At 46.0% G+C, this 24,949-nt stretch overlaps 3 protein-coding genes across 27 annotated transcripts in view; 1 reads left to right on the top strand and 2 right to left on the bottom strand.

Moving 5' to 3' along the window:
* The window catches only part of BCL2L15 (BCL2 like 15), a 15,526-nt gene extending 8,680 nt beyond the window's left edge, over nucleotides 1-6,846 (bottom strand). For 2 of the 3 annotated variants that reach the window (XR_014844532.1, XM_003125839.5), the window contains exon 1: nucleotides 6,707-6,846. Coding sequence is in view for 1 of the 3 variants with exons in the window: in XM_003125839.5 (XP_003125887.3) it covers nucleotides 6,707-6,762 (56 nt within the window). In the remaining 2 variants the exon portion in view is untranslated. The remainder of the gene's footprint in view (nucleotides 1-6,706) is intronic. The other variant, XM_085023677.1, reaches the window with a different exon arrangement.
* AP4B1 (adaptor related protein complex 4 subunit beta 1) lies at nucleotides 6,433-18,539 on the bottom strand. Of its 23 annotated transcripts, none has more exons than XR_014844481.1 (11): nucleotides 17,533-17,726; nucleotides 17,221-17,410; nucleotides 15,407-15,631; nucleotides 14,007-14,137; nucleotides 13,229-13,376; nucleotides 12,398-12,894; nucleotides 11,165-11,248; nucleotides 10,128-10,242; nucleotides 8,392-8,599; nucleotides 7,595-7,876; nucleotides 6,433-7,208 (listed from the first exon to the last, which is right to left on the bottom strand). XR_014844481.1 is itself a non-coding variant. In XM_085023591.1 (11 exons), the coding sequence occupies exons 2-11, from the start codon at nucleotides 17,331-17,333 to the stop codon at nucleotides 6,787-6,789; spliced, it is 2,214 nt and encodes a 737-aa protein (XP_084879717.1). In that variant the 5' UTR covers nucleotides 17,334-17,410; nucleotides 17,846-18,539; the 3' UTR covers nucleotides 6,433-6,786. The 23 variants fall into 23 exon arrangements, 21 of the variants coding, with proteins under 21 accessions (XP_084879717.1, XP_084879715.1, XP_013843587.1 ...); XR_014844480.1 differs by having other exon boundaries at nucleotides 17,561-17,726; XM_085023591.1 differs by lacking the exon at nucleotides 17,533-17,726 and adding an exon at nucleotides 17,846-18,539 and having other exon boundaries at nucleotides 10,128-10,231.
* On the top strand, nucleotides 18,018-24,949 carry DCLRE1B (DNA cross-link repair 1B). Its single transcript, XM_003125837.5, has 4 exons — nucleotides 18,018-18,405; nucleotides 19,277-19,442; nucleotides 19,833-20,015; nucleotides 23,630-24,949. Exons 1-4 carry the CDS (start codon nucleotides 18,217-18,219, stop codon nucleotides 24,703-24,705), a joined length of 1,614 nt encoding a protein of 537 aa, XP_003125885.1. The 5' UTR covers nucleotides 18,018-18,216; the 3' UTR covers nucleotides 24,706-24,949.

Here is a 24,949-nt window from a genome sequence, read left to right as displayed (position 1 = left end):
ATAGAGTTGAGGAAGGGCCTCTTGGGTAATTTCACTAAGAAACTTCCTGTTGGGTTCTGGGAATGGTGTAATCTAAAGGAAATGTTTGAAGTTATATTACACAAGCATTCGACTCCTGACTGGCATTCATTTGCCATAACCACACACTGAGTATTTACTGAGTGCCCTTGTCTAAGGAACTACACATACTGGGCACTATAAATAACCTGGAAAAGTGACATAGATTATAATTCCCATCCTCATGGAGTTCACACTTCAGCATGAATGATACATGAAGTGACTAATCACATAATTTCTTGTGTTTATTGAGGTACAGTGAATTATGACAAAGTGTATAATAAGAAAGGCTTCCCCGGAGCAGTAACATCTGAGATGAGCTCTAGGACAAGTAGGGCTTCATGAGGCAAAGAGTAGGAATAAGACCACTCCAGGTGGAGGGAAGAGGATATGTACAAGATGAGAAGGTGAATAAAAATTTTGGGCATTTTGAGGAGTTGTAAATGGAGATAACACAGAATATTTCATAGGGAAATAATGAGGATTAAATAAGATAAGGTTTTGTGGAATGACCCAGCAGTATCTAAGACACTCCTTTTAGCCCAAGGCCTAATGACCAGGAGGAAAGGGATCTGGGATTTATTCTCTAATGGGATTAACTGAGATTTTCCTAACAGGGTTGAACTCCATCCTTGTTTTACAGATTCTCAGGATTGGACACTTAGCCTTAGCAGTTGCCTTCTTAATTAGCTACACCTAGATTTTGGGTTAGCATCTGAGGAGCAGCATTCAAACATATCAGCCCTTCCAGGATATTTTCTTTTTTCCTTTTTGTTTTTTAGGGCTGCAGGTGCGGAATATGGAAGTTCCCAGGCTAGGGGTCTAATCGGAGCTACAGCTGCAACAACAGCAACAGCAACGTGGGATCTGAACCATGTCGGCAACTTAACACCACAGTTCATGGCAACCCTGGATCCTTAACCCACCGAGCAAGGCCAGGGATCGAACTGGCAACCTCATGGTTCCTAGTTAGATTTGTTTCCGCTGTGCACCTCATGGTTCCTAGGTGGATTTGTTTCCGCTGTGCCAGAATGGGAACTCCACTAAAGGCCTTTTTTTGTGTGTCATTATTTATCATTAGGGCTAAAACTTCAGTTTCTTTTCTTTTTTGGCTTTTTGTCATTTCTTGAGCTGCTCCCACGGCATATGGAGGTTCCCAGGCTAGGGGTCAAATTGGAGCCATAGCTACTGGCCTATGCCAGAGCCACAGCAACGCGAGATCCAAGCTGCATCTGTAAGCTACACCACAGTTCACGGCAACGCCAGATCCTTAACCCACTGGGCAAGGCCAGGGATCGAACCTGCAACCTCATGGTTCCTATTCGGATTCACTAACCACTGAGCTATGACAGGAACTTCAAAACTTCAGTTTCTGCTAAGTAGCCTTCAGACTTTTGTCAGAAGATCCCTTATCTCTGAGGCCAACCTCCTTTCACACTGGAGCTGGCTATTGACAATTTAAGGATTCCTATAAATGCATTTACAACATACTTCCAAAATAATATACAAAACAAAAAAAGCTTATAAGATACTCTCCAAATGGTGTTAAGTAGCTTGCTCAAGGTAAGTGGCAGAAGAGAAACTTAAAACCAAGTGTGTCTTACCATAAATAATAAACCTTTTCCCACAAAGGTTTATTGATATGCTTATGGGAATTTAATCTTTGCATTATCTTATCTTATCTTTTTTTTTTTTTTTGTCTTTTTGCCTTTTAGGGCTGCACTCTACATTGAGGTTCCCAGGCTAGGGGTCCAATTGGAGCTACAGCTGCCAGCCTTTGCCACAGCCACAGCCATAGCAATTCAGGATCCCAGCCCTGTCTGCGACTTACACCACAGCTCACAGCAACACCAGATCCTTGACCCACTGAGCTAGGCCAGGGATCCAACTCACATCCTCATGGATGTCAGGTTGCTAATTGCTGAGCCATGACAGGAACTCCCTATCTTATCTATTCTTTGCATTATCTAGTATAATCAAGGTTGTAAGACCATAGAAAAGAGAGTATAACTTCCTTGAGCAATGTGGGATAAAATTTTCTCCTCCTTTTATTTCTCTCTGAATCTGCAATGGATCAGTCTCCCAGCCATCAATTCCCTTCCCCCTTAGTCCACGTATCCTTTATTCTTGCAGTGCAAATATTGTATCCTGATTTCACCACTGAAAAATGAGGCTGGCATTTTTTATCACTATCATTTGCTTCTCTTGCTGCTCTGGCCATAACAATTTCTATCCCTTTCCCGAAGCCTTATCTTTTTATATCACTGGCTCAAAATCCAAGATCTTGTCATGTGCACCCAGTCTGAATGTGAACGAGAATCAATGTGAAGACCTGCAACTAGGAAAATAAGTTTTTTGCCTCCTAAATACCCAGTATGTGAGAAAAGGACATTCAAAAAAGAGGAAGAGGGAGTTCCTGTCATGGCACAGAGGAAATGAATCTGAAGAGGAACCATGAGGTTCTGGGTTTGATCCCTGGTCTCACTCAGTGGATTAAGGATCCTTTATTGCTGTGGCTGTGATGTTGGCTGGCAACTGTAGCTCCGACTGGACCCCGAGGCTGAGAACCTCCATATGCCACAGGTGCGGCCCTAAGAGGCCAAAATAAAAAAAAAAAAAAGAGGGAATGGAGGCATCAAACAGTCACTGGTCCACAGCAGTAAAATTATCGTCAGGAACTATGAAAATGATTGCTTCTGCAATGTTCCAAAGCACCACTGTCATTGGTGGACATTCATTACATGTTACATATCACTTACTAAGACAGATATTAGAAAGCCATTTTTCTAAAAGCACAGCATCAACTATTCTTACGGATTTTACAGATAAGCGTCTACTTATATCACTAAACCATACATTTGCAGAAGCTAGAGAGAGCTCCTAGAAAGAAGGAATATTAAATAATTAATTTCATGGTATACCTTCATGGTATTTTATAAGCCTTAGTCATTTTTATAGTTAAAAGAAATCAGTTCTTCATTGAGATCATTTTAAAATTACACTTCTCAAAAGCAACAGTTTCATACTTTGCTCTGCCCCTTACATTACAGAAAAGCAGCTAAAATGGGACTTAATTGTCTAAAAGTTCCAATAGTTGGGATCACTCTAGTAACATCCGACTGCTGAGCCATACCTAATTTTCCTTAGGTCAGCTTTTTTTTTTCTTTTTAGTACCACACCTATGGCACATGGAGGATCCCAGGCTAGGGGTTGAATTGGAGATACAGCTGCCGGCCTACCTCACACCACAGCCACATCAGATCTGAGCCACGTCTGTGACCTACACTACAGCTCACAGCAATGCCGGATCCTCAATCCACTGAGCGAGGCCAGGGATGGAAACTGCAACCTCATGGTTCCTAATCAGATTGTTTCCGCTGTGCCACGACTTGAACTCCCTAGGTCAGCATTTCAATTATAGTCTTTAATTTTTAAAAAGTTAATCAATTTATTCAATTTCTACCACTTAAATCCTGTTCCCTGTAACACTTTTTTTTTCTTTTCTTTATTTCTTGGCTGCCCAGCAGCAGGTGGAGCTCCCAGGCCAGGGATCAGATTCGAGCCTTAACCTTAAACTAAGCTAAAGCTGCAGCAATGCCAGATCCTTAACTCACTGTGCTGGGCTGGGAATCAAATCCCAGTCCCAGTGCTCCCAAGACGCTGCCGCTACAGTGGAAGCTCCCCTTGTAACACTTTAAATTGGCAGCACTTAACACTTTCATTTCTTTTAGTACCTAATTAAACATTCACAGTTTAACTGAACAAGTCAAAATATGGAAAGCAATTCTGAAGCTGTTCTGATCGCCCTACTTCCAGTCCCTGGGGATCCATGGTCTAGATCAGTCTTTCTCAAATGGGGGCAACTTTACCCCCCATGGTACCTTTGGCAATGTCTGATGACATTTTTAGTTGTCACAACTGGGGGTTCCATTGGCATCTCATGATATAGAGCAGGGTACTGCTAATAATTATCCTACAGTGCACAGGAAAACCTCCCAAGCAAGGAATTAGCTAGCCCCAAATGTCAATAGTACCACTTTTGAGAAACCCTAGTCTAAACAGAAATCCATCTATCATCTTTTGTATAGTCGACACGCTACAGCAAAACACAATTCAAACACCAATCCCAAAACATCATCAGAATCTAATTACTTACATACAGCCAATCATTCAGCACTGCATATTGAGAGATTACTATGTGGTAGGCACTACAGCGATAGAAGGAAAGATAATCACTGTCCTTAGAAACTGTCCAGTGGACAATCACAAAACCCAGGCCCTTGCCAGAAAATTCAGTACTGTCTGTTATTTACACCTCTTAAAAGCCTAGTTGGGGAGTTCCCGTCATGGCTCAGTGGTTAGCGAATCTGACTAGCATCCATGAGGATGAGGGTTTGATCCCTGGCCTCACTCAGTGGGTTAAGGATCTGGTGTTGCCATGAGCTGTGGTGTAGGTCACAGATGTGGCTCGGATCCTGCGTTGCTGTGGCTGGGGTATTGGCTGGCAGCTGCAGCTCCGATTGGACCCCTAGCCTGGGAACTTCCACATGCCGAGAGTACAGCCCTAAAAAGACAAAAAGACCTTTAAAAAAAAAACCCTAGTCGGGAGAAATGATGGGTGAAGCACTCTTTGAGGGATATGCAGTCCACCTATGTATCTTGGTAGAAGTTCTTGAATTAAGCTGGGTGATATTTAGATCCTATTATCTTTAGTCCTTGAAAAAATGCCCTCACTAAGCTCCATATTAGTTATGCTCTCTGCCTACGTTAAAGAACACCATAAGAAAGCCCTGGGAAACCCTTTACTAACTCCCTACGGGAATCTTCTTTTACATATCTATTTTTAAATTACAGTATAGTTCACTTACAATGTTGTGCCAATTTCTGCTGTAGAGCAAAGTAACTCAGCCATATATATACACACACACACACACACATATTCATATATATATACATATATATATATATTCTTTTTTTCCATCACTCTTAGGAATCTTCCACACATCCCTCAGTGCCATCTATGCGAAACTACGTGTGAATTTCTCTTAGAAATTAGAATTGAGGGAGTTCCCGTCATGGCGCAGTGGTTAACAAATCCGACTAGGAACCATGAGGTTGCGGGTTCGGTCCCTGCCCTTGCTCAGTGGGTTAATGATCTGGCGTTGCCGTGAGCTGTGGTGTAGGTTTGCAGACGTGGCTTGGATCCCGCGTTGCTGTGGCTCTGGCGTAGGCCAGTGGTACAGCTCCGATGAGACCCCTAGCCTGGGAACCTCCATATGCCGCGGGAGCGGCCCAAAGAAATAGCAAAAAGACAAAAAAAAAAAAAAAAAAAAGAAATTAGAATTGAAGTGTTTCTTCCTCTGTGATGCCAACTATGTATTTCTCTTTATTCTGAATGCCAAATCACTTACAGAGCTAAATCTGAGGCTAAACTGTACCAACTATGCAGGCCCTTTTGGCCTGAACATTTTGTATACTTTCCAATCCCAAACTCAGCTGGTCTTTTTTGTTTGTTTGTTTGTTTTTTGTTTTTTGTTTTTTGTTTTGAGGGTCACACCCGTGGCATATGGAAGTTGCCAGGCTAGGGGTCCAATCAGAGCTACAGCTGCCAGCCTACACCACAGCTACGGCGACTCGGGATCCAAGCCACCTATGGGAACCTTAGCGCAGCTCACAGCAACGCCAGATCCTTAACCCACTGAGCGCGACGAGGGATTGAATTCTCATGGATACTAGTCGGATTTGTTTCTGCTGAGCCACAATGGGAAATGCCCTAACCCAGCTGGTCTTAACAGATATTTTTATTTTTCCTATGCCGAATTCTCTGGTTATTTACACTTTGCCATCATTTTATTACATCTGTTTTTGCCAGAAGTTGTCTCAATGTATAAAACATGGCCAGGAATAAATAAAATTAAAAGTGAGAGTGACAAAACAAACAAAACAAACAAACAACAATCACAATAGGACGGCTAGACATCTGTGCTGACCGCTTTCACAGCCTGAACCAGACCCTCATGAAGGCAGTGAGGGTCCCAGAAAGAGCCTGCGCCTGAGCTGAACACCGAGAGACAGACTAGGTGTTAGTTAAAGAGGATGTGAGGGTGAGGAAATGTTCCAGGCAAGAAACAAAAGCAGGTGCCAGAGTGCAGAGGCAAGAGAGAGCCTCGTGTATTGAGGGAACCGCAAGTGGTTTGCTCTTGCCAAAACAGAGGGTGTCTTGGAGAGTGCTGAGACATGGCACCAAGAGGTTCTTTACATGCCAGCCAAGGACTCTGAACTCTGGCCTATGAAGCATGATTAGAAATATGAGAACAGTACGGATTACGGCAATAATCCCGGAAAGAAAGACAGCCTCTGCAAATAACAACTCCATCAGTTTCCAGGTCTCTTTAATTAGTAAAACTGTCCCCTGAACTGATTAGGAAAGAATCCAAATTCTTTTTTTCCATCCCTCTTAGGAATCTTCCACACATCCCTCAGTGTGGGATGTTCCCACCCCCTTACCAACAACCTTAACCTTTACAACATCACCTGGAAAAATGGAGCCACCCGCCAACAGCTATGAGAATAGGTCAACGGCCTTTGGACAAAAACCTAAGAATCCTACTCCCCAGATTCCCACTCGCCTTGGCGTTTTTGATATTACCTGGACTTACAAGCAGCTATAACAAGAAAAACCAAGGAACTCTGACAGCTACTCATTTCATCAGGACAGGGAAGAAGCTGTTAGGATTTTAAGTCTCCAATCGTGCCAATCACAGTTGCTAACACAGAAACAAAACTGTTCAGTGCCTCCGTCCTCGGCTCGTTTTGTTTCACAGAGATCTGCAAGGTCTCAGGCTCCCACAGCAGCTCTGTGAGGAACAGACAGCCTCGGTCATCCCGAGCACTGAGGTAGGCTTTCCACGGCTGCGCCCCAGCCCTGCTCATGGCGATGGTCTGGATGTTCACGACTTGCAGGGCCATCTGGAGGGTGTCGGGATGGACCACGCCCTGCCACGGGAGCACCTGCTGATGGGCAACCTGGAGGCTCAGCCATGTTTTCTCAAAACACTCGGCAGTGAGCTGGTGATTGGGGACTAGCGTGAGGGCTCCGGAATCAGGGAGTTCTTGCCCGCTCTCCTTGTTCTCTTCCGGAATCAGGGGTCCTAAAAGAGTCAGACGGCTCGTGTAAGACATGCTCTTAACCTGGGGGAACCACATTTGTTTTGTTTTGTTTTGGCCACGTCTGCGGCATGCGGAGGTTCCCAGGCCAGGGATTAAACCTGCGTCACAGCAGTGACCTAGCCAGAGCCTTAACCCGCTAGGGCACTGGGGAACTCCAACATTTTTTAATCTAGATTTCCAAAAGTACTCCACGTGTCTTCTATCTTTGGAGAAATGGCATAAAGCCAATGGCCAACTTCTTTCTTGTTCACAAAGACTTCAGATTCCGAGAACAATCTGAGGTTTAGCTAGGTACCCCACTCTCTATCAGTCATTACAAAAGATAAAGATTTTTAATGACAAGATAGAAAGTAAGGACTGTTTTTACCTGCTGTAGCAAAGGATGTGGCGTTAGGAAGCTCTGGGCCATGACGTTCTACCCCGTGGCATTTAGAGATGGTTGCCCAGCGGGCTTTGCCATATACTGGCACCAGTGTGTTGAAGTCTGAGGCCCAGCTGTTCACAGGTCTTTCTGCCTGATCCTCCAAGAGTCCGAGAGAAGGGTCAGACTTAGGGCTACATAGGATCCGCTTCACTTCATCAATGCCAGATAAGAGGAGACGATAATAGAAGAGACCTCGGTCCCGTACTGCCATGTCCTTCTCTTCCTCTGAGGTGAGACAACAGACTAAGTTAATTAAAAATAAAGGCCCTTGGAGTTCCCGTTGTAGTTCAGTGGTTAACGAATCCGACTAGGAACCATTAGGTTTCAGGTTCGATCCCTGCCCTTGCTCAGTGGGTTAAGGATCCGGCATTGCCGTGGGCTATGATGTAGGTCGCAGACGCGGCTCAGATCCCCTGTGGCTGTGGCTGTGGCATAGGCCAGCGGCTACAGCTCCAATTCGACCCCTAGCCTGGAAACCTCCATATGCCTTGGGAGCGGCCCTAGAAAAGGCAAAAAGACAAAATAAATAAATAAATAAATAAAAATAAAAATAAAAGCCCTCTATCTACCCCTGGGCCAACCAAAGTAGCAGAAAAAAAAAGAAAGTGAAGGATGGAGGAATCCCTAGAAGATGCTGACATTTCCTTCTGGGGTCCCAGACACAGCTCACTGAACAGTGAAAGCTGTGAGAACCTTTATGACTGGTCATGGCAAGTACTATTTCCTTCCGAAGAGCTTACCTATGCAATAATATAACAAACGCCCCAGCATGTCCTGGCACTCGGCGGGCCGTGAGAGGAAAAGGCGCAGCAGAGCAGTGAGCAGCTCCATCTTGACAGCTGGGAACGCCTCCGATTTCACGTTCTCTACAAAGTCTTCCAACACATAAGGAGCATTGGGGATTCTTTCCCCATGGACGCCGAGCAGCCAAATAAGCGCCTGCTTCCCCTAGGGAGTACAGGGGTAAAAACAGGTGCTCAACATTTGGCTGCTCCAAACACAGGTGAGAGTAGGCAGTTGCTTTTCCCCAGTGTCAGCAGAAAAGGTGCAACATTTTATTCACTTCAACTGGCATTTATTGATTCCCCTCCTCCCACTACAGTCTCTACAACAAACAGGAATAAAATTCTACTACACAAAAGGAGAATCTGGACTCTCATAGCCTGTGCTGCTTACACAATAAGGCGTCCTCAGTTTTGGGGTCTCTAATCCAACTTGGAGTTTAATGTTTCAGTGGAAGCTACTGGAAGATTTCCCCAAGTTACTCCATTAAAGTGGTGATTAACAGCAGAGTTACCTGCAAAGCTTCTTGAAACTATATGTGTCAGAGTTCCCACCATGGTGCAGCAGAAACGAATCTGACTAGGAACCATGAGGTTGCGGGTTCGATCCCTGGCCTCCCTCAGTGGGTTAAGGATCTGGCATTGCCGTGAGCTGCGGTGTGGGTCGCAGACATGGCTCAGATCTGATGTATCTGTGGCTGAGGTATAGGCTGGCAGCTTTAGCTCTAATTCGACCTCTAGCCTGAGAACTTTCATATGCCATGGGTGTGGCCCTAAAAAGCAAAAAAACAAACAAACAAACAAAAAACCACATGCATCTAGGGCTATCATACCTGATCATTTGAGCAGACCTGGGGTTAAGCCCAAATATTTATAAAAATTCCACAAATTATTCTAATTTTCTTTCCTGTATTTATTTATTTTGTCTTCTTTAGGGCCACGCTCTCAGCATATGGAGGTTCCCAGGCTAGGGGTCAAATTGGAACTGTAGCTGCCAGCCTATGCCACAGCCACAGCAACTCAGGATTCGAGACACATCTGCGACCTACATCACAGCTCATGGAAACACTGGATCCTTAACACACTAAGCAAGGCCAGGGATCAAACCAGTGTCCTGATAGATACTCGTCGGGTTCATTAACCTTGGAGCCATGACGGGAACGCCAAATGATTCTCATTTTCACGCCAGCTAAAAACACCATATGTCTAAATTTCTGACGCAGATCTGTTCACAAGAAAAATGGTGTCAAAACATTTGTAATAAAACTGGAGTGTCTCAGCAGTGACTAGTATCCATGAGGACTCAGGTTCGATACCTGGCCTCTCTCGGTGGGTTAAGGAACTGGCATTGCCATTAACTGTGGTATGGGTCGCAGACAAGGCTTGGATCCCTCGTTGCTGTGGCTCTGGTGTAGAACCCTAGCCTGGGAACTTCTGTATGCTGCGTGTATGGCCCTAAAAAGCAAAAAAAAAAAAAAAAAAAAAAGTATACACACACACACGTAATAAAACCATAGATAAATGCATAGATAAATAATGGATATCCCATCTACACCAAAAGAGAATCCAAGGTGGCAATCAATTTTAAGAATTTCCACTTTAGATACTGGGTAGAAAAAGCAATTATTCTATCTCACAGAGCAGGGTCCCGAGCACTCCCCCTCCACCGAGAAGTAAAGGAGAATTACAGTCACCTCGCTGTCTTGAATGTTTTCTTCACAGCCGGGCAGGGCCTGACACACAGCTTCCGTACACTGAGGGCACAGCCAGACCAGGTCTCGGAAAGTTTGTACCACCACTACAACACAGCTCAGGATACAAGAGCACAGGATTAGTGCCTCTGTGCAGGAAAAGTCACATATTCAGACTAGATTGCTGGGTGACTGTCTGTAAAACGGGTGTCGGAGGGGTCATCAGTGGTTACCAGAGAAATGTCTGACATGGACAGCGATGTCTTAAATGAATGTGGCTCTTATCCAATCGCCATGAGGATAAATGAATCCATGTATGCAAAGGCACTAGGCAAACCAGAAAGACGTAAACAGATGTGGGGAGTGCTGTTGTCGAATGAGACTCTGAAGACAATATAGATGGAGCTGCCAGGGCTAGGGCTACAAGCGAGGTGCCAGGGTGTAAAATTTAAGGAGACACACAGAGTTGGCACTTGCACAAAGCTAAGAGTGGGTGCCTCTTTAAATGTTTGCATTCTAGGCACTTTGCTTGCCTCACCCTTGGCCCAGCCCTGGAAACCACTGCCTACAGTATGCTGCCATAAAGCAAAAAGAGGGGTAAAGGTGGGGAAATGACATACGCGGTCATCCTAGCACCCTTCCCATCTACAGAAGAGCCTGTAGACTCATGGCAACCTGAGACTCTCTACCCTGTTAGATCTATATGTTCCTCTGATGATGCAAAGAAACGCTGAAACCTCTGTTATTCAACAACAAATATGTTTTGTGTAACTACTATAGGCCGAGCAATTAAAAAAAAAAAAAAAAATCCGGGAGTTCCCATCGTGGCTCAGTGGTTAATGAATCTGACTAGCATCCATGAGGACGCAGGTTGGATCCCTGGCCTTGCTCAGTGGGTTAAGGATCTGGCATTGCTGTGGGCTGTGGTGTAGGCCAGCAGCTGTAGCTCCAATTAGACCCCTAGCCTGGGAACCTCCATGTGCTTAGGGTATGGCCCCCTCAAAAAGAAAAAAAAAAAATCCTAGAAAGGTATCTGTTACCTGTGGTAATGTGCTCCTGCCGAAGCCCCAGCAGCTCTGTTAAAATCTGCACACATTGATCAGTGTAGGTCCTGGCAATGCCACCTACAGAGGAAGGGAAAGCAGAAAAAAGTGTTAGGTCAAGTACTACCACCTCATTCTAAAATAATTTCCCACCAGCCAAAGACATGCAGAGCCAGAAATACCTTAAAAAAAAAGAAAAAAAAAATCACTGCTTGCTTGATGAAATAAGGATCTAGAGTTGCCATAAAGGGAACTTTGGTAAAAGAGAATTTCCCATTGAACAAGGTTGAAAACTTCTAGTAACAGAGCTATTTATGCAGCAGCCGGTTTACTGTAACACACCTGCACAGGAATATCCCTGCTGGGGACACCTGGCAGCTGGCTCCTAACTGCAAGAATTTCTATGCTCCTTTGTTCCCTCCTCTGCCCCTAAAAATAACCACACTTTATTCTACATGTGAGGGTTTCTTCTCCGCCTCCACTTGAAACCCTCCAAAACTTAGCTCCCTGGCTGCTTGCATTTTGTGATTTTCTCTAGCCTTTTACATTCCAGACATGGTAGCATGAAAAGGTCTGTAAGTCTTAGGTTTTATTCTATTTGGTTTACACAGTACAAAACGTAGCCCAGAATAGACGCTCAATAAATGACTGCTGAATTAACACAGGACTTTAGGTCAGGAAAGCTGGGTTCCAATCTCAGTTCAAGAACTATATGACCTTTGGGCAACTTAAGAACCCTACAGTAGCTGAGTTTCTTCAAGTTTTTCTTTTTTTTGGCTGCACCTGCAGCATGTGGGAGTTCTGGGCCAGGGATCGAAACTGCACCATAGCAGTGACCCAAGCCACAGCAGTGACAACGTTGGATCCTTAACCTGCTGAGTCACCAGGGAACTCCTGGGTTTCTGCATGTTTAAAATGAAGTTAATAACACTTATGTACTTTTCTTGACTGCCCCACAAGACTGTAGTAACAGAACAAATAGTAAAGTATTTTGGATAACAGACAACAAGAGGCAATATAAATTGTGCTACAGTTTGAGTCACCCATAGTCTATATCTCAGAAGACATGGAATACCAGTGTTGACCAAAAAATCCTTCCACCCCCACCTGGTTTGCAATTCTTTGGTGCAAGGTACTTGGTCTCTGAAGCAAGATTCATTCCCTTTTGGTCTCTGTGGTTTCTGGCTGGTTGGTCTAGGCTCTCAAAAAGGAAAAGCAGCAGACACCTACCTATGGCAAGGATGGCAGCCTGCGCAAAGTCAGCAGACACGTCAGTGCAGTACCCCCGGAGCTCCTCCAGCACCTGCTGCACGTTCTCGTCATTCACCAGCTCACATAGCACCTCCACCTTCTGCAGCTTGATGTAGTGGGGCTCCGAGTAGGAGCAGAAAAACTTTTTGTAGTGGCTGCTAAAGTGACCCGGCAAACTGTGCAGGATCTGGCGCACGTGACAGAGGGCAGCGAAGCAGAGCTCACGGCTCTCTGAAGAACAGGCAGCCAGCAGAGGTCCCTTGACTTGCACGAGCACGTCAGTTTGCACATGGGGGAATTTTTTTGCCAAGATCAGAAAGAGTTTGGTGGCTCCCATCACCACACCTGGACTGCTGCTCTTGAGAAAACTGTCCAACAGATTGAGAATGTCAAACAGCTCCTCCTCACTGCGGGGCTGGTAGCGAAGCAAAAAGTTCAATACTTCGGCCTGGCCCCACTGGTCCAGTTTTGGCATTCTATCCAAAAAAGAAAACAAAAGTGCTATTGCAGCAACAAAATTAGGACCTCCTCCATGCTACTGCCATGCTACTAGTCATCTGTTCCATCAAAACGAGGGGAGAATTCTTGAAGATAGGTTGTGGCATAATTGAATTACTCTGTTTATTTATCACTTAAAGTTTACAAAAAAATAAGGCTTTAAATCCCCAAATGCGCAGTTGTCTAAGGTCAAAGATATGATCACTGTAGCACAGATCCAGATTCAAGACCTCTCCTCAAATTAACACATCGAAAAGATCCCACTAATATGCAAATCTGATCATGACAAAAAGAGCACAGGGACATCCAAACCGATTTAAGAGATGGTGGGCGATGGGCTTATTGATGACAACACCTCCTTCCTGCTTCAGGATTTCCTCGAGAGACCTCAGGCAGTTCACAACCACAATTGGATCCTGGTCACGCAGCAAACTATATAATTCATTTACTAGGGCACCATCTATAAAAGAGAACAAAGACCTGGAATTCCCATCGTGGCTCAGTGGAAACGAATCTGACTGGCATCCATGAGGACACAGGTTCCATTCCTGGCCTTGCTCAGTGGGTTAAGGATGTGGCATTGCTGTGTTCTGTGGTGTAGGTCACAGAGGTAGCTTGGATCCTGTGTTGCTGTGGCTGTGGTGTAGGCCAGCAGCTACAGCTCTGATTCAATCCCTAGCCTGGGACCTTCCATATACCATGAATGAGGCCCTAAAAAGACAAAAGACCAAAAAAAAAAGAACAACGAAAAGCTCCAGAATCACAGGGATAGAGCCAGAGTAATGGTTCCTGGTAGACAAAGCAGAACTTCTCTGCTACAAAAATAGCAAAGGCAGTAACAAACTACAAGGCCAAAACATTGCCATTTCCAGGCTGTTCTATGTAGCTGATGCAGAGGATCTCACCCGGGACCCAAAGAAAGGACTTATCTAATCTAATCTCAGAAAACAGCCCTGTATCCTACTACAAAGAAATATACAGAAGTGCAGCCACAATACCATCTACCAAAGCAACACAATCTTTTACAAAGTCAAACATAAAATAGAAATATAAACAGATATTGATCATGATGGATTACACTGAAACGTACCCACTTCAGAGTCTCCTTGAAGATTATGCATCTTGGCACAACCAAGCACTGCGACTCTTCTGACATATGAAGCCTTATCCCGCAGACCATTGAGAATAGGCTGTTGGATATATTCCTGCACGCCAGGCATCCTAAGCAACACATCCCAGAGTCAGCCAGATCCTGAAGTACTAGTTTTTTTGTTGGTTTTTTTTTTTTTTCTTGTCTTTTTGCTATTTCTTGGGCCATTCCCGAGGCATATGGAAGTTCCCAGGCTAGGGGTCTAATCAAAGCTGCAGCTGCCGGCCTACACCAGAGCCACAGCAACACGGGATCTGAGCCGAGTCTGCAACCTACACCACAGCTCACGGCAACGCCGGATCCTTAACCCACTGAGCAAGGGCAGGGACTGAACCTGCAACCTCATGGTTCCTAGTCGGATTTGTTAACCACTGCGCCACGACAGGAACTCCCTGAAGTACTAGTTTTGACATAATTTAGCTCCTATTACTTAAGAGAGGATTCAGTGTATGGGTTTTTTAATTATTCATTATTTAAACTCAATGAATTTTATTATATTTACAGTTGTACAAAGATCATCACATGTATATGTTTGAATATGCATCAGTCAGATTCTTCTCCAGCAAACTGGAGAAAGATCCTGTCAAATTTAAAAACTCTCACTTGGTTTTTCCACGTGGAATAATGCCGCACGGGAAGGTTGAAAATGTACACATATATGTATATACACACACCTACATGTACGCACACACACATACACACACGAGTTCTCACTGTGAAGCAGTAGGTTAAAGGATCCGGCATTGTCTCTGCAGCAGCTCAGATTGCTGCTGAGATGCAGGTTTGATCCCCAGCCTGGCACAGTGGGTTAAAGATCTGGCGTTGCTGCAGCTATGGCATAGGCTGAAGCTGCAGCTCAGATTTAATCCCTAGCCTGAGAACCTCCACATGCCATAGGTGTGGCAAAAAAAAAAGAAAAGAAAAGAAAAGAAAAAAGAAAAAAAAATCCCTTAATGAAATCATAAACATAGCTTTTTAAACCAAGGTAATGGCTGAAAACATGAGTTCAAGTTACAACAGTGTTTTCCTCAGTATTAAGGAGTTCAAGTAAATAGTCATCATTGAAAACCTTCCCTGGGAATCCCTACTGTGGCTCAGTGGTAATGAACCCAACTAGTATCCATGAGGATGCAGGTTTAATCCCTGGCTTCACTCAGTAGGTTAAGGATCTGGCATTGCTGTGGCTGTGCCGTAGGCCAGCAAGCGGCTACAGCTCCAATTTGACCCCTTGCCTAGGACCTTCCATGTGCTGCAGGTGCAGCCCTAAAAAGAAAAAAACTCTGCCTGATGCCCACGTGAACTCATCAGCCCAAGATACAGGTAGGGAAAGGGGTGCTCACCTGAGGCTACACATGCTCCGTAGCGCCAGCCCTCGCACCATTGGGTTGGGGTCCGAACAGTCTTTGCACAGGGTATTGATGGCCAGGAGAGCCAGATCTGGTTTCAGGGGGGCATAGGTACACATGTACAGATAAACCAACTTCTTCTGAACAATATCTACAGTGGCACTGGCCTTCACCATTTCCATGAAAACACCAGACATGTCCAAGCCCTGAGTCATGTGCCTGAAACCAAAAGGCATAGCAGGAAAAAGTAAAATATATAATCCCCAGCCTACAACAGACAACGTTTTACTTATACCTATCCTGGATACCCAACTAGATTGTGATCTCTTGGAGGGAAGTCTATCATATCACACAATACTTCATACCATAGACCTGTAGTAAACGTTCTTCTATTCATTCAACAAACATTTACTAAACTCCTAGTACATTTCAGTGACATTCAGGTTTTACATTCCAGGGATATGTTTTTTCTTTTCTTTCAATTTTTAAAAGTTTTATTGAAGTATAGTTGATTCACAATGTTGTGACAATTTCTGCTATACAACAAAGTGATTCAGTTATACATGTACACATATCCATTCTTTTTCAGATTCTTTTCCCATGTAGATTATCATAGAATACGGGGTAGAGTTCCCAGCAGGTCCTCTGGGGACATAATCTTGAAGAAGGCACGGTCTCAGATATCTAGGAACTCAAAGTCTACCAAGGAGCCAGACAAGAACACCACTAATTACAGAATGATAGCTATTATAGTATTATTAACAGAAGTAACAGAAAAGATGCAGTGGGAATCATATCTAACACTGCCAAGAAGCTGTAAAATGTTTCCACAGAGGAAGTAATTTACTTGAGCTGAATGAGCAGAAGCTCCAGGAAAGTGTAGTAGATAGGTAATGAGACACACTTTGAGGCACGTAGACATAAGCAAGAATGGAACATTCTTTTGAGAGTCTGCAGGTAGTTGGGTGTTTCTTGGGCGCTATGATAAGAAATTTGGACTTTATTCTGTAGATCGCTGTTTCTCGAACTATGATCTCCTACATGAATTAGAGAGTTTACCTGTTTCAAAGGCAGATTCCTGGGTTCTATCCCACTGTACTGAAATGAGAGTTACTGGATTGGGTGGAAATTTTATATTTTCCTAAAAAGCATCCCCAAGGGACTTTGTGCATACCAAAGTTTGTGACCCACAGGTCACTGTCAAACTCGTATGCTGCAAAACCATTCTGAATGAAATGAGGTGCCAAGGTGACCTACTACTAAGCCAAGGCAACTGCTTTTATAAAGGAAACTAGAACAACAGAGTGCCAATTTTAACAAGTGGAGGGGGGGATGGATATTTAGAACCATGAATCCACACCATCTGACTCAAGTAGTGAAGATCAGGTGTCAAGACCGACACCGCTTGGTCAGCTGGCTGGTGACATTCATCAGCATGAATAACAAGCAGAAGAGCAGGTTTGGGGAGCCAGGAGGGATGTAAGTGCTATTTTTGCATGTCTTTGAAGACATATCCAGGTTAAAATCACAAGCAGGCAGTAGGATGTGTGGGCGGAAAAATAAAAGAGGAGGTCTGTACTAGGTATCCGAAGCCAGCTGTACAAGTCCAAGAAATGGATGACAACACCCAGCCGAGTCAAAGAAGTAAAATATGTCCCACAAGGGAGACTTAGATGGCATTCCGGAGAAGCAGCAAGACCAAATCATACGACTGCCATGTAAGAAAGTTCATTTACTCTTTCCGAGCGGCCAGGGGTAGAGAGCCCTGATGGGGGTGGCCAGGGGGGAGGTGGGGCGTTAGGTGATACCTAATCACGCGCTGGATGACATTCCGATAGCGCAGCCTATCAGCCTGTATGTGAGGGTTACACAGAGCCTTCTTCAGCTCCTTCACCACATCCTCCGAGCCAAGGTACGGCATCTTCTCCAACAGTCACGGGGCAGTTCCCACAGATCTCTGGGTAACTCGTGGGCTCCTTCCAGCCCTGATGTGGGAACCTGGGTAAAGGAAAAGTCAGTCAGTGAAGACACTACAGGCGCGATGTTGCCCCAGCCTTGGCTTCCCCAGGGCCGGCATCCAGGCCCAAACTTCAACCCTCTCGCTGCGGGGCGAGGCCCACCCTAAGCTGTGCCGTTCCATCCCCGGACCTGCAGACAGGTTCACCCCGTCCACAGGTCTCTCCCGCAACCTCTAGGGCCCGGGGCGGATTTCCAGCCTGGCAGCCAACAGTCCGCGGACCCCACCCTCTCCGGTCCCAGCCTTTCTTGCGCCTCCACGCGGTTGCGGTCACCGACAGGCCCAATCAAGCTTTCTGCGGAAGTCCCGCCTCCTCGAGAGAGACCACGCAGAGCAGCTGCCAATCACCCGCTCCCAGGGAGCGCCGAGCGCAGACTGGATCCCGACCTTAGGGTGCCCTTCCCCCAAGCTCTCACCTCCCGGCGCAGCCGCGCGGCTCCCTCTGGCGGAGCAGCGGCGCGCAATCGGAAGTCGGCTACTTCGGCCTGTCTCCGCCCAATAGCGCGCGCTTTGAGTGCCCAGCCTCGGCCCCGGCTCCCGCGCGCGCTGCGGGGAGTGGCGCTCCGCCCGGCGCCTTCCGAGATTTGCCTTTCCACCCCAGGACGCCCACGAGCATGGTCACTTCCTTCTTTCTGCCCACTCATTCTTCCACTGGGTTGGCTTTTCTTAGCGTCTCTGGCTCCGTACTTGCCCCGGCATGCCTTTTTTCATGATGCCGCTGTCGTAGCCTCACGCAGGAGCTCTGTTTCCATGAAGATCCGCCTGGTGACTCGCCAACCCTGCCACCATGAACGGGGTCCTGATCCCTCATACGCCCATCGCTGTGGACTTTTGGAGCCTACGCCGGGCTGGCTGCGCCCGGCTCTTCTTCTTGTCCCACATGCACTCGGACCATACCGTGGGTCTGTCTAGCACCTGGTGCCGGCCCGTCTACTGCTCCCCAATCACTGCTTACCTCTTGCATCGTCACCTGCAGGTATGGGGACCAAGAGATGGTCCCGGCATGTGGGTGGGGACTTCTGATCTGTCCCAGCCTTGAAGTCTTAAGGTAGGGGCTAGGGAGGACTGATGTTTACAAATGCCATAGTTGTTTGAACCCAGATATGCATCGTTAGCCCAAAATAGGAGTATGGCTTATATCTGGCCGAATAGGAATGTTTTAACGATAAGTCGGGGATATCTTTTAGTCCAGCCAAAGAAACTGTTCCTACCTCTTGACATAAACTAGGCCAGTGTTTCCCAAACTTGCCTTATCTTAAGAATCCACCTCATGTAGTGAGTAAATACACAGATTCTCCAGGACCTCACTCCTCCCTCATCTGATTCAGTAGATAGCTGGTGCAGGTCCTGGAAATCTAGTTGGATTTTTTTTTAAGCAGGCGCCTCCTAAAAGATTATTATGATCAAGAAAGTTTGAGAATCGCTGACTAGACTTGTTTTCTGGATTCTTAATTTAAACTTGTACAAAGGCGGGGCAGGGGGAGTTAGTTCCCAGCTGGCTCAGCAGAAAGGAATCTGTCTAGCATCCATGAGGACGCAGGATCTATCCCTGGCCTTGCTAAGTGGGTTAAGAATCTGGCGTTGCTGAGCTGTGGTGTAGGTCTCAGAGGGGCTCAGATCCCGAGTTGCTGTGGTGTAAGTCCGCCGCTGCAGTTCCCTTTAGACCCCTAGCCTGTGAACTTCCACATGCCTTGGGTGTGGCCCTAAAAAAAGACCAAAAAAAAAGAGAGAGAGAGAGTGGGAGGTGGAAGGGAAGATTGTTTGGAAATCCGCATCACAGCTTCTGATCCAGGGAAAAATGAGGGAGGGGAGTCTGTGTTCCCTGGGATGACCACCTGTTTCCTCAGGTATCTAAGCAGTGGATCCGAGCCCTGGAGGTTGGTGAGAGCCACATCCTGCCTCTAGATGAAGTTGGGCGAGAGACCATGACTGTAACTCTCATTGATGCCAATCACTGCCCTGGCTCTGTCATGTTTCTCTTTGAAGGATACTTTGGAACCATCCTCTACACAGGTGAGCCTCCAGAAGAGTCCTTCCCACTCTCAGTCTAGACACTGTTTTTCTCAAGCAGCCTTGACTCACGATAGAAGTCTGGAGGCCTCTGACCTTTGACATATGAGCACAGTGACCCTTTCGCAACTTATTTCCCACTCTGTAAGGGCAGAAACTTTGTAAAGAGTAATTTAAAAAAAAAAAAAAAAAAAAAAGGAGCAAGATGAAGACATTTCTGCAAAGAAGCTGTGCTGCATTAGATCGTTGCCAGACTCGAGTTTTTTCTAACAGACTTGAGTTTTTTCTAACAGGCTAGTAAATAAATGCCCATCTCTCGCCAGAGTTGGGAGAAGCTTGTTTTCTGTACTTTTTTGTTTCTGACTCTCTGCCTCCCATACATTCTTCTTCCAGGTGATTTTCGGTTCACACCGTCCATGCTGAAGGAGCCAGCCCTACAACTGGGGAAGCCGATCCACACCTTGTACTTAGACAACACCAACTGCAACCCAGCTCTGGTTCTTCCCTCCCAGCAAGAAGCTGCCCGCCAGATTGTTGAGCTCATTCGAAAGCACCCACAACATAACATAAAAATTGGTGAGGGGTTTTCCTTTCCTTTTTCTCTCACTCATCTGGAGCTAGGAGATCTAGGTTCTTTGGGGGTTTCTTACATCCTTCTTTGTGCAGATCTCCTTTCTCCATGAAACCTACCCTGACCACCTTATTGAAAATTGCCATCTGCCCCGCATCCCTGCTCCCACATTCCCAACTCCCAATCCCCTATTCCAATTCAACTTTTTCATTTTTTCGTAGGACTCATCAACTTCTGATATGCTCCATATATGTATATGTTTTAATATGCTGTTGCTCATTGGGTTTGGTTGGGGGTTTTTTGGGGTTTTTTTGTTTTTTTGGGTTTTTTTGGCCGAGCCTACAGCATGTGAAGTTCCCCGGCCAGGGATTGCACTTGTGCCACAGCAGTGACCCAAGCCACAACAGTGGCAGTGCCACCAGATCCCCAACCCACTGCGCCATGAGAGAACTCACTGCTGTTGCTTACTGTTGATTGTCTGACCCCACTTCCCCAGCCACACGCATGCACACAGATGCCTTGAGAGCATGCGTGGAGGTGGGAGGAAGTCTTCTGTGTTGGTGGAAAAGAGAAGCAGTAGCCAGTGTGACAGGCACACAGTTGTTGAGGAGGCTGGAAAAACAGGAAGGACTGAAGTGCTTGTAAGCCATTTTGAACCACTGCTCTTCGGACAAAGTTATTGAAGGGTTTTAAGTAGGAGAGGAACACTATTGCACTTATCACCTAACAGTGTATTCCATAGTTTACGTATTGATTGTATTTAGGGTTTTTTTGTTGTTGTCTTTTTGTTTTTTTAGGACTGCATCCGCAGCATATGGAGGTTCCCGGGCTAGGGGTCTAATCAGAGCTACAGTTGCCAGCCTACACCATAGCCACAGCAACGTGGGATTCGAGCCGCGTCTGCTACCTACACCACAGCTCACAGCAATGCTGGATCCTTAACCCACTGATCGGGGCCAGGGATCGAACCCACAACCTCATGGTTACTAGTCATATTCATTAACCACTGAGCCATGATGGAACTCCCTGTATTTAGTTTTTATTAATCTGTCTCCCCCTGCTAGAATGAAACCTCCACAATAGACAGGCTTTTTATTTCACTTATGGATATATCCTAAATGTCTAGATTAATGCCTGGTAGAGATATTCAGTAAATATTTTTCTTTTTTTATTTTGCTTTTTAGGGCTGCAACCATAGCATATGGAGGTTCCCAGGCTAGGGGTCGAATTGGAGCTCTAGCTGCCAGCCTACTCGACAGCCACAGCAACAGCAACGCCAGATTTGAGCTGTGTCTGCGATCAGCACCACAGGTCTCAGCAACGCTGGATCCTTAATTCACTGAGCGAGGCCAGGGATCGAACCCACAACCTCATGGTTCCTAGTCGGATTCGTTTCCACTGTGCCATGATGGAAACTCCTTTCTTTGCTTTTTAGGGCCGCACCCGAGGCACATGGAGGTTCTAGGCTAGGGGTCGATTCAGAGCTGTAGCTGCCAGCCTACGCCACAGCCACAGCAACTCAGGATCCAAGCCACATCTGCAACCTACACCACAGGTCACAGCAATGCTGGATCCTTAACCCATTGAGCAAGGCCAAGGATCGAACCTGCGTTCTCATGGATTTATTAACCACTGAGCCATGACAGGAACTCCCGAAAATCAATTTTTATTTTAAAAAATGTAATAGCCGGAAGTTCCTACTGTGGTGCAGTGGGTTAAGGATCCAGTGTTGCTGCAGCTGCAGCATAGGTCGCAGCTCCAGTTTGGATTTGATCCCTGGCCAGGGAACTTCCATATACCTTGGGGGTGGCCAAAAAAGAAAAAAAAAATGTAATTAATTTAGTTTCATATGATTTTTTGATTATTTCTAAAATTGTAATAAATCCACAAAAGGAAAAAGATTTGCCACCACAATGACTATTTTAAAAGGACATACCCAACTCTGAAAGGAGTTTCAAAATAGGTTTAAACAAAGGCATTGAAAAAAAATCGTATACCTTTCAAAGTGACTAGCAAATTGATGAAGAGCTATTCCTCCTCAGGATTGCTTGACTACTCATGAAGAAATATCTGTCCTAACTATTCTTGGAGTTTTCACTGCAGTTTTCCCAGAGAAGCACACCTGGCTAGGAAGAGACTATAGTCAGGCTTGATTAATTTTGCAAATAAACAGTAAGCCCTTATTCTGTGCCAAGTATCCTGAAAGGCAGTGGGAATGGAAAAATGAATAAAGTATGAGGGTTTAAGAGTTCCCGTGTTGGCTCATTGGAAACAAATCTGACTAGCATCCATGAAGATGCAGGTTCAATCCCTGGCACTACTCAGCAGGTTAAGGGTCCAGCGTTGCTGTGGCTGTGGCGCAGGCCAGCAGCTACAGCTCCAGTTCAACCCCTAGCCTGGGAACCTCCGTATTCCACAGGTGTGGCCCTAAAAAGTCAAGAAGACAAAAAAAAAAAAAAGTATGAGGGCTTACAGTCTAGTCTAGAAAAGGTAAAAAAAAGAGGCGGGAGGGAGGAAATAGGGAGAGAGAAAAGAAAGCCAGCTACGTTTATGCCCAAAGAGTGAGGTATTGAACCATGCTGAAGAATAAGATTTGAAAGAAATACAGGTTCGGGAGTTCCCTTCGTGGCTAAGTAGTTAACAAACCCAACTAGGATCCGAAAGGTTTCAGGGTTCGATCCCTGGCCTCACTCAGTGGGTTAAGGATCCAGCATTGCCATGAGCTCTGGTGTAGTTTGTAGATGCTGCTTGGATCCTGCGTGGCTGTGGCTGTGGTATAGGCTGGTAGCTCTAGCTCCGATTCAGCCCCTAGCCTGGGAACCTCCATATGCCATGGTGCAGCCCTAAAAAGCAAGGAAAAAAAAAAAAAAAAGAAATACAGGTTCTTTTTCACTTTTCCTTCTTTTTCTTTTCTTTTCTTTTCCTTTCTTTTCCTTTCTTTTGCTTTTAAGGGCCACATTTGGGGTCTACGGAGGGTCCCAGATCAGGCATCGAATCAGAGCTACAGCTGCTGGCCTACACCGCAGCCACGGCAACACCGGATCCTTAACCCACTGAGCAAGGCCAGGTATTGAACCTGCGTCCTCATGGATCCTACTCGGATTCATTTCCAATGTGCCAAAATGGGAACGCCCCTGAAATGACCCCTCTTAAAATGTCCTCTCCCATCCCTTTCCCCTGCCAGAGTAACTTGGACTCATCATTTAAGACATTTGAATTGTCATTTTCAGGAAACTTTCCCTAACTCCACCAGCTGGTAGATACTTTTCTGTGCCCTCATCATACTGTGTGGATGTCTCCAACATGCGTTGTTCTGTGTCCCCATGTAGATTATGCTCCTTAAGGACTGCGATTTTTGCTTGTTCTCATAGTACCTAACACTCGGCAGATGCTTCCCTTTGTTGAAATGAATGAATGAGTGGATTCTGTCTTAAATTTCCCCCTACCCCATCCTCCGTAGACCTCAGCTCAAATGCCACCTCCTTCCTGATGCACCGTCAGGGGATAGCCCCATTGATTTTAGATATTTTGGCTAAACATTTGGTTGATTTATTAGGATTCCCCGGTAGCTTGATTCTCTTTCTTCTCTTATTCCCGCACCCCCTTTCGCATTATTCAGGACTCTATAGCCTGGGAAAAGAGTCACTGCTGGAGCAGCTGGCCCTGGAGTTTCAGACCTGGGTGGTACTGAGTCCTCGGCGCCTGGAGTTGGTGCAGCTCCTGGGCCTGGCAGATGTATTCACAGTGGAGGAGAAGGCCGGCCGCATCCACGCCGTGGACCACATGGAGATCTGCCGTTCCGCCGTGTTGCGGTGGAACCAGACCCACCCTACCATCGCTATCCTTCCCACAAGCCGGAGAATCTACCGCTCCCACCCCGATATCCATATCATCCCTTACTCTGACCACTCCTCCTTCTCTGAGCTCCGGGCCTTTGTGGCAGCCCTCAGGCCCTGCCAGGTGGTGCCCATTGTCAGTCGACAACCCTGTAAGGACTACTTTCAGGACAGCCTGAGCCCCAGGCTCTCTGTGCCCCTGATTCCTGACTCTGTGCAGCAGTACATGAGCTCCTCCTCCAGAAAACCAAGTTTTCTCTGGCTCTTGTTGGAAAGGAAGCTCAAGAGACTGAGGGCTCAGGGTGTCGTGTTTGAATCCCTTGAGGAAAATGCTGATCACCCTCAAGCTGATAGGGATTCCAAGAAGACCAAGAACCTTCCTGGGGACCTTGAGAAGCAGCCGTGCCACCCTCCTTTGCGGACCGAGAAGCAGTCGTTCCCAGACGTCTGCAGCAAAGCAAGGGAGGGGGCAGTCCCTTCCTCTGAGTCTCCAAAGATGGTGACTGTGTTGACTGCCCCCTCCAGTTTTCCAGTGCACTTAAGGTCTACAGAGGAAGAATTTCTCTCTTGGAAAACTGGGGAGGAAATCAGCATAGGGCCCTCCTTGGGGCCCAGGGGCAACAGTGAGGACTCAGCAGCCCCAGGGAACCTGAGAGCCTGGATGGGCCAGGATTGTCCCCTGTCTCACAGCAGCAAGGCTGCCCCTGTCCTGGCTCCTGAGTTCAGGAGCCTGGCACTAAAATACCTTCTGACCCCAGTGAATGTTCTCCCGGCAAGGTTCTCTTCCAGGGGCTTTGACCAGCAAGTGGAAAAATACCATAAACTCTTGCTCAAGCACAAAAAGGAGAGTACAGAGTGACAGCCTTGTTGGATCCAATGCTGAAGTTCAAGATAGTGACTGACAGCTTACTTGGGGCCTTACTTTTCTGTGTTGACAGGATCCTCATGAACTCACCCTGTAACGAGACTTCTCCAAGGGTGATCATTAGAATCCTAGTGCCTATGGAATCCTTAGTTTTATAATTGACTATATTTAAGAAACATTTCATTATAACCTGCTAACAGTACATGTGAGCACACTAAAGGTACTGAGAACTCCTGCA

This window comes from Sus scrofa, chromosome 4 (genome assembly GCF_054392235.1).
Source record: "Sus scrofa isolate SSC_HxYL_T2T_F1_AM1 chromosome 4, Sscrofa_HxYL_maternal_Yorkshire_Landrace_v2.0, whole genome shotgun sequence".
NCBI lineage: Eukaryota > Metazoa > Chordata > Mammalia > Artiodactyla > Suidae > Sus > Sus scrofa.
This window is presented reverse-complemented; position numbering and strand designations above follow the sequence as displayed.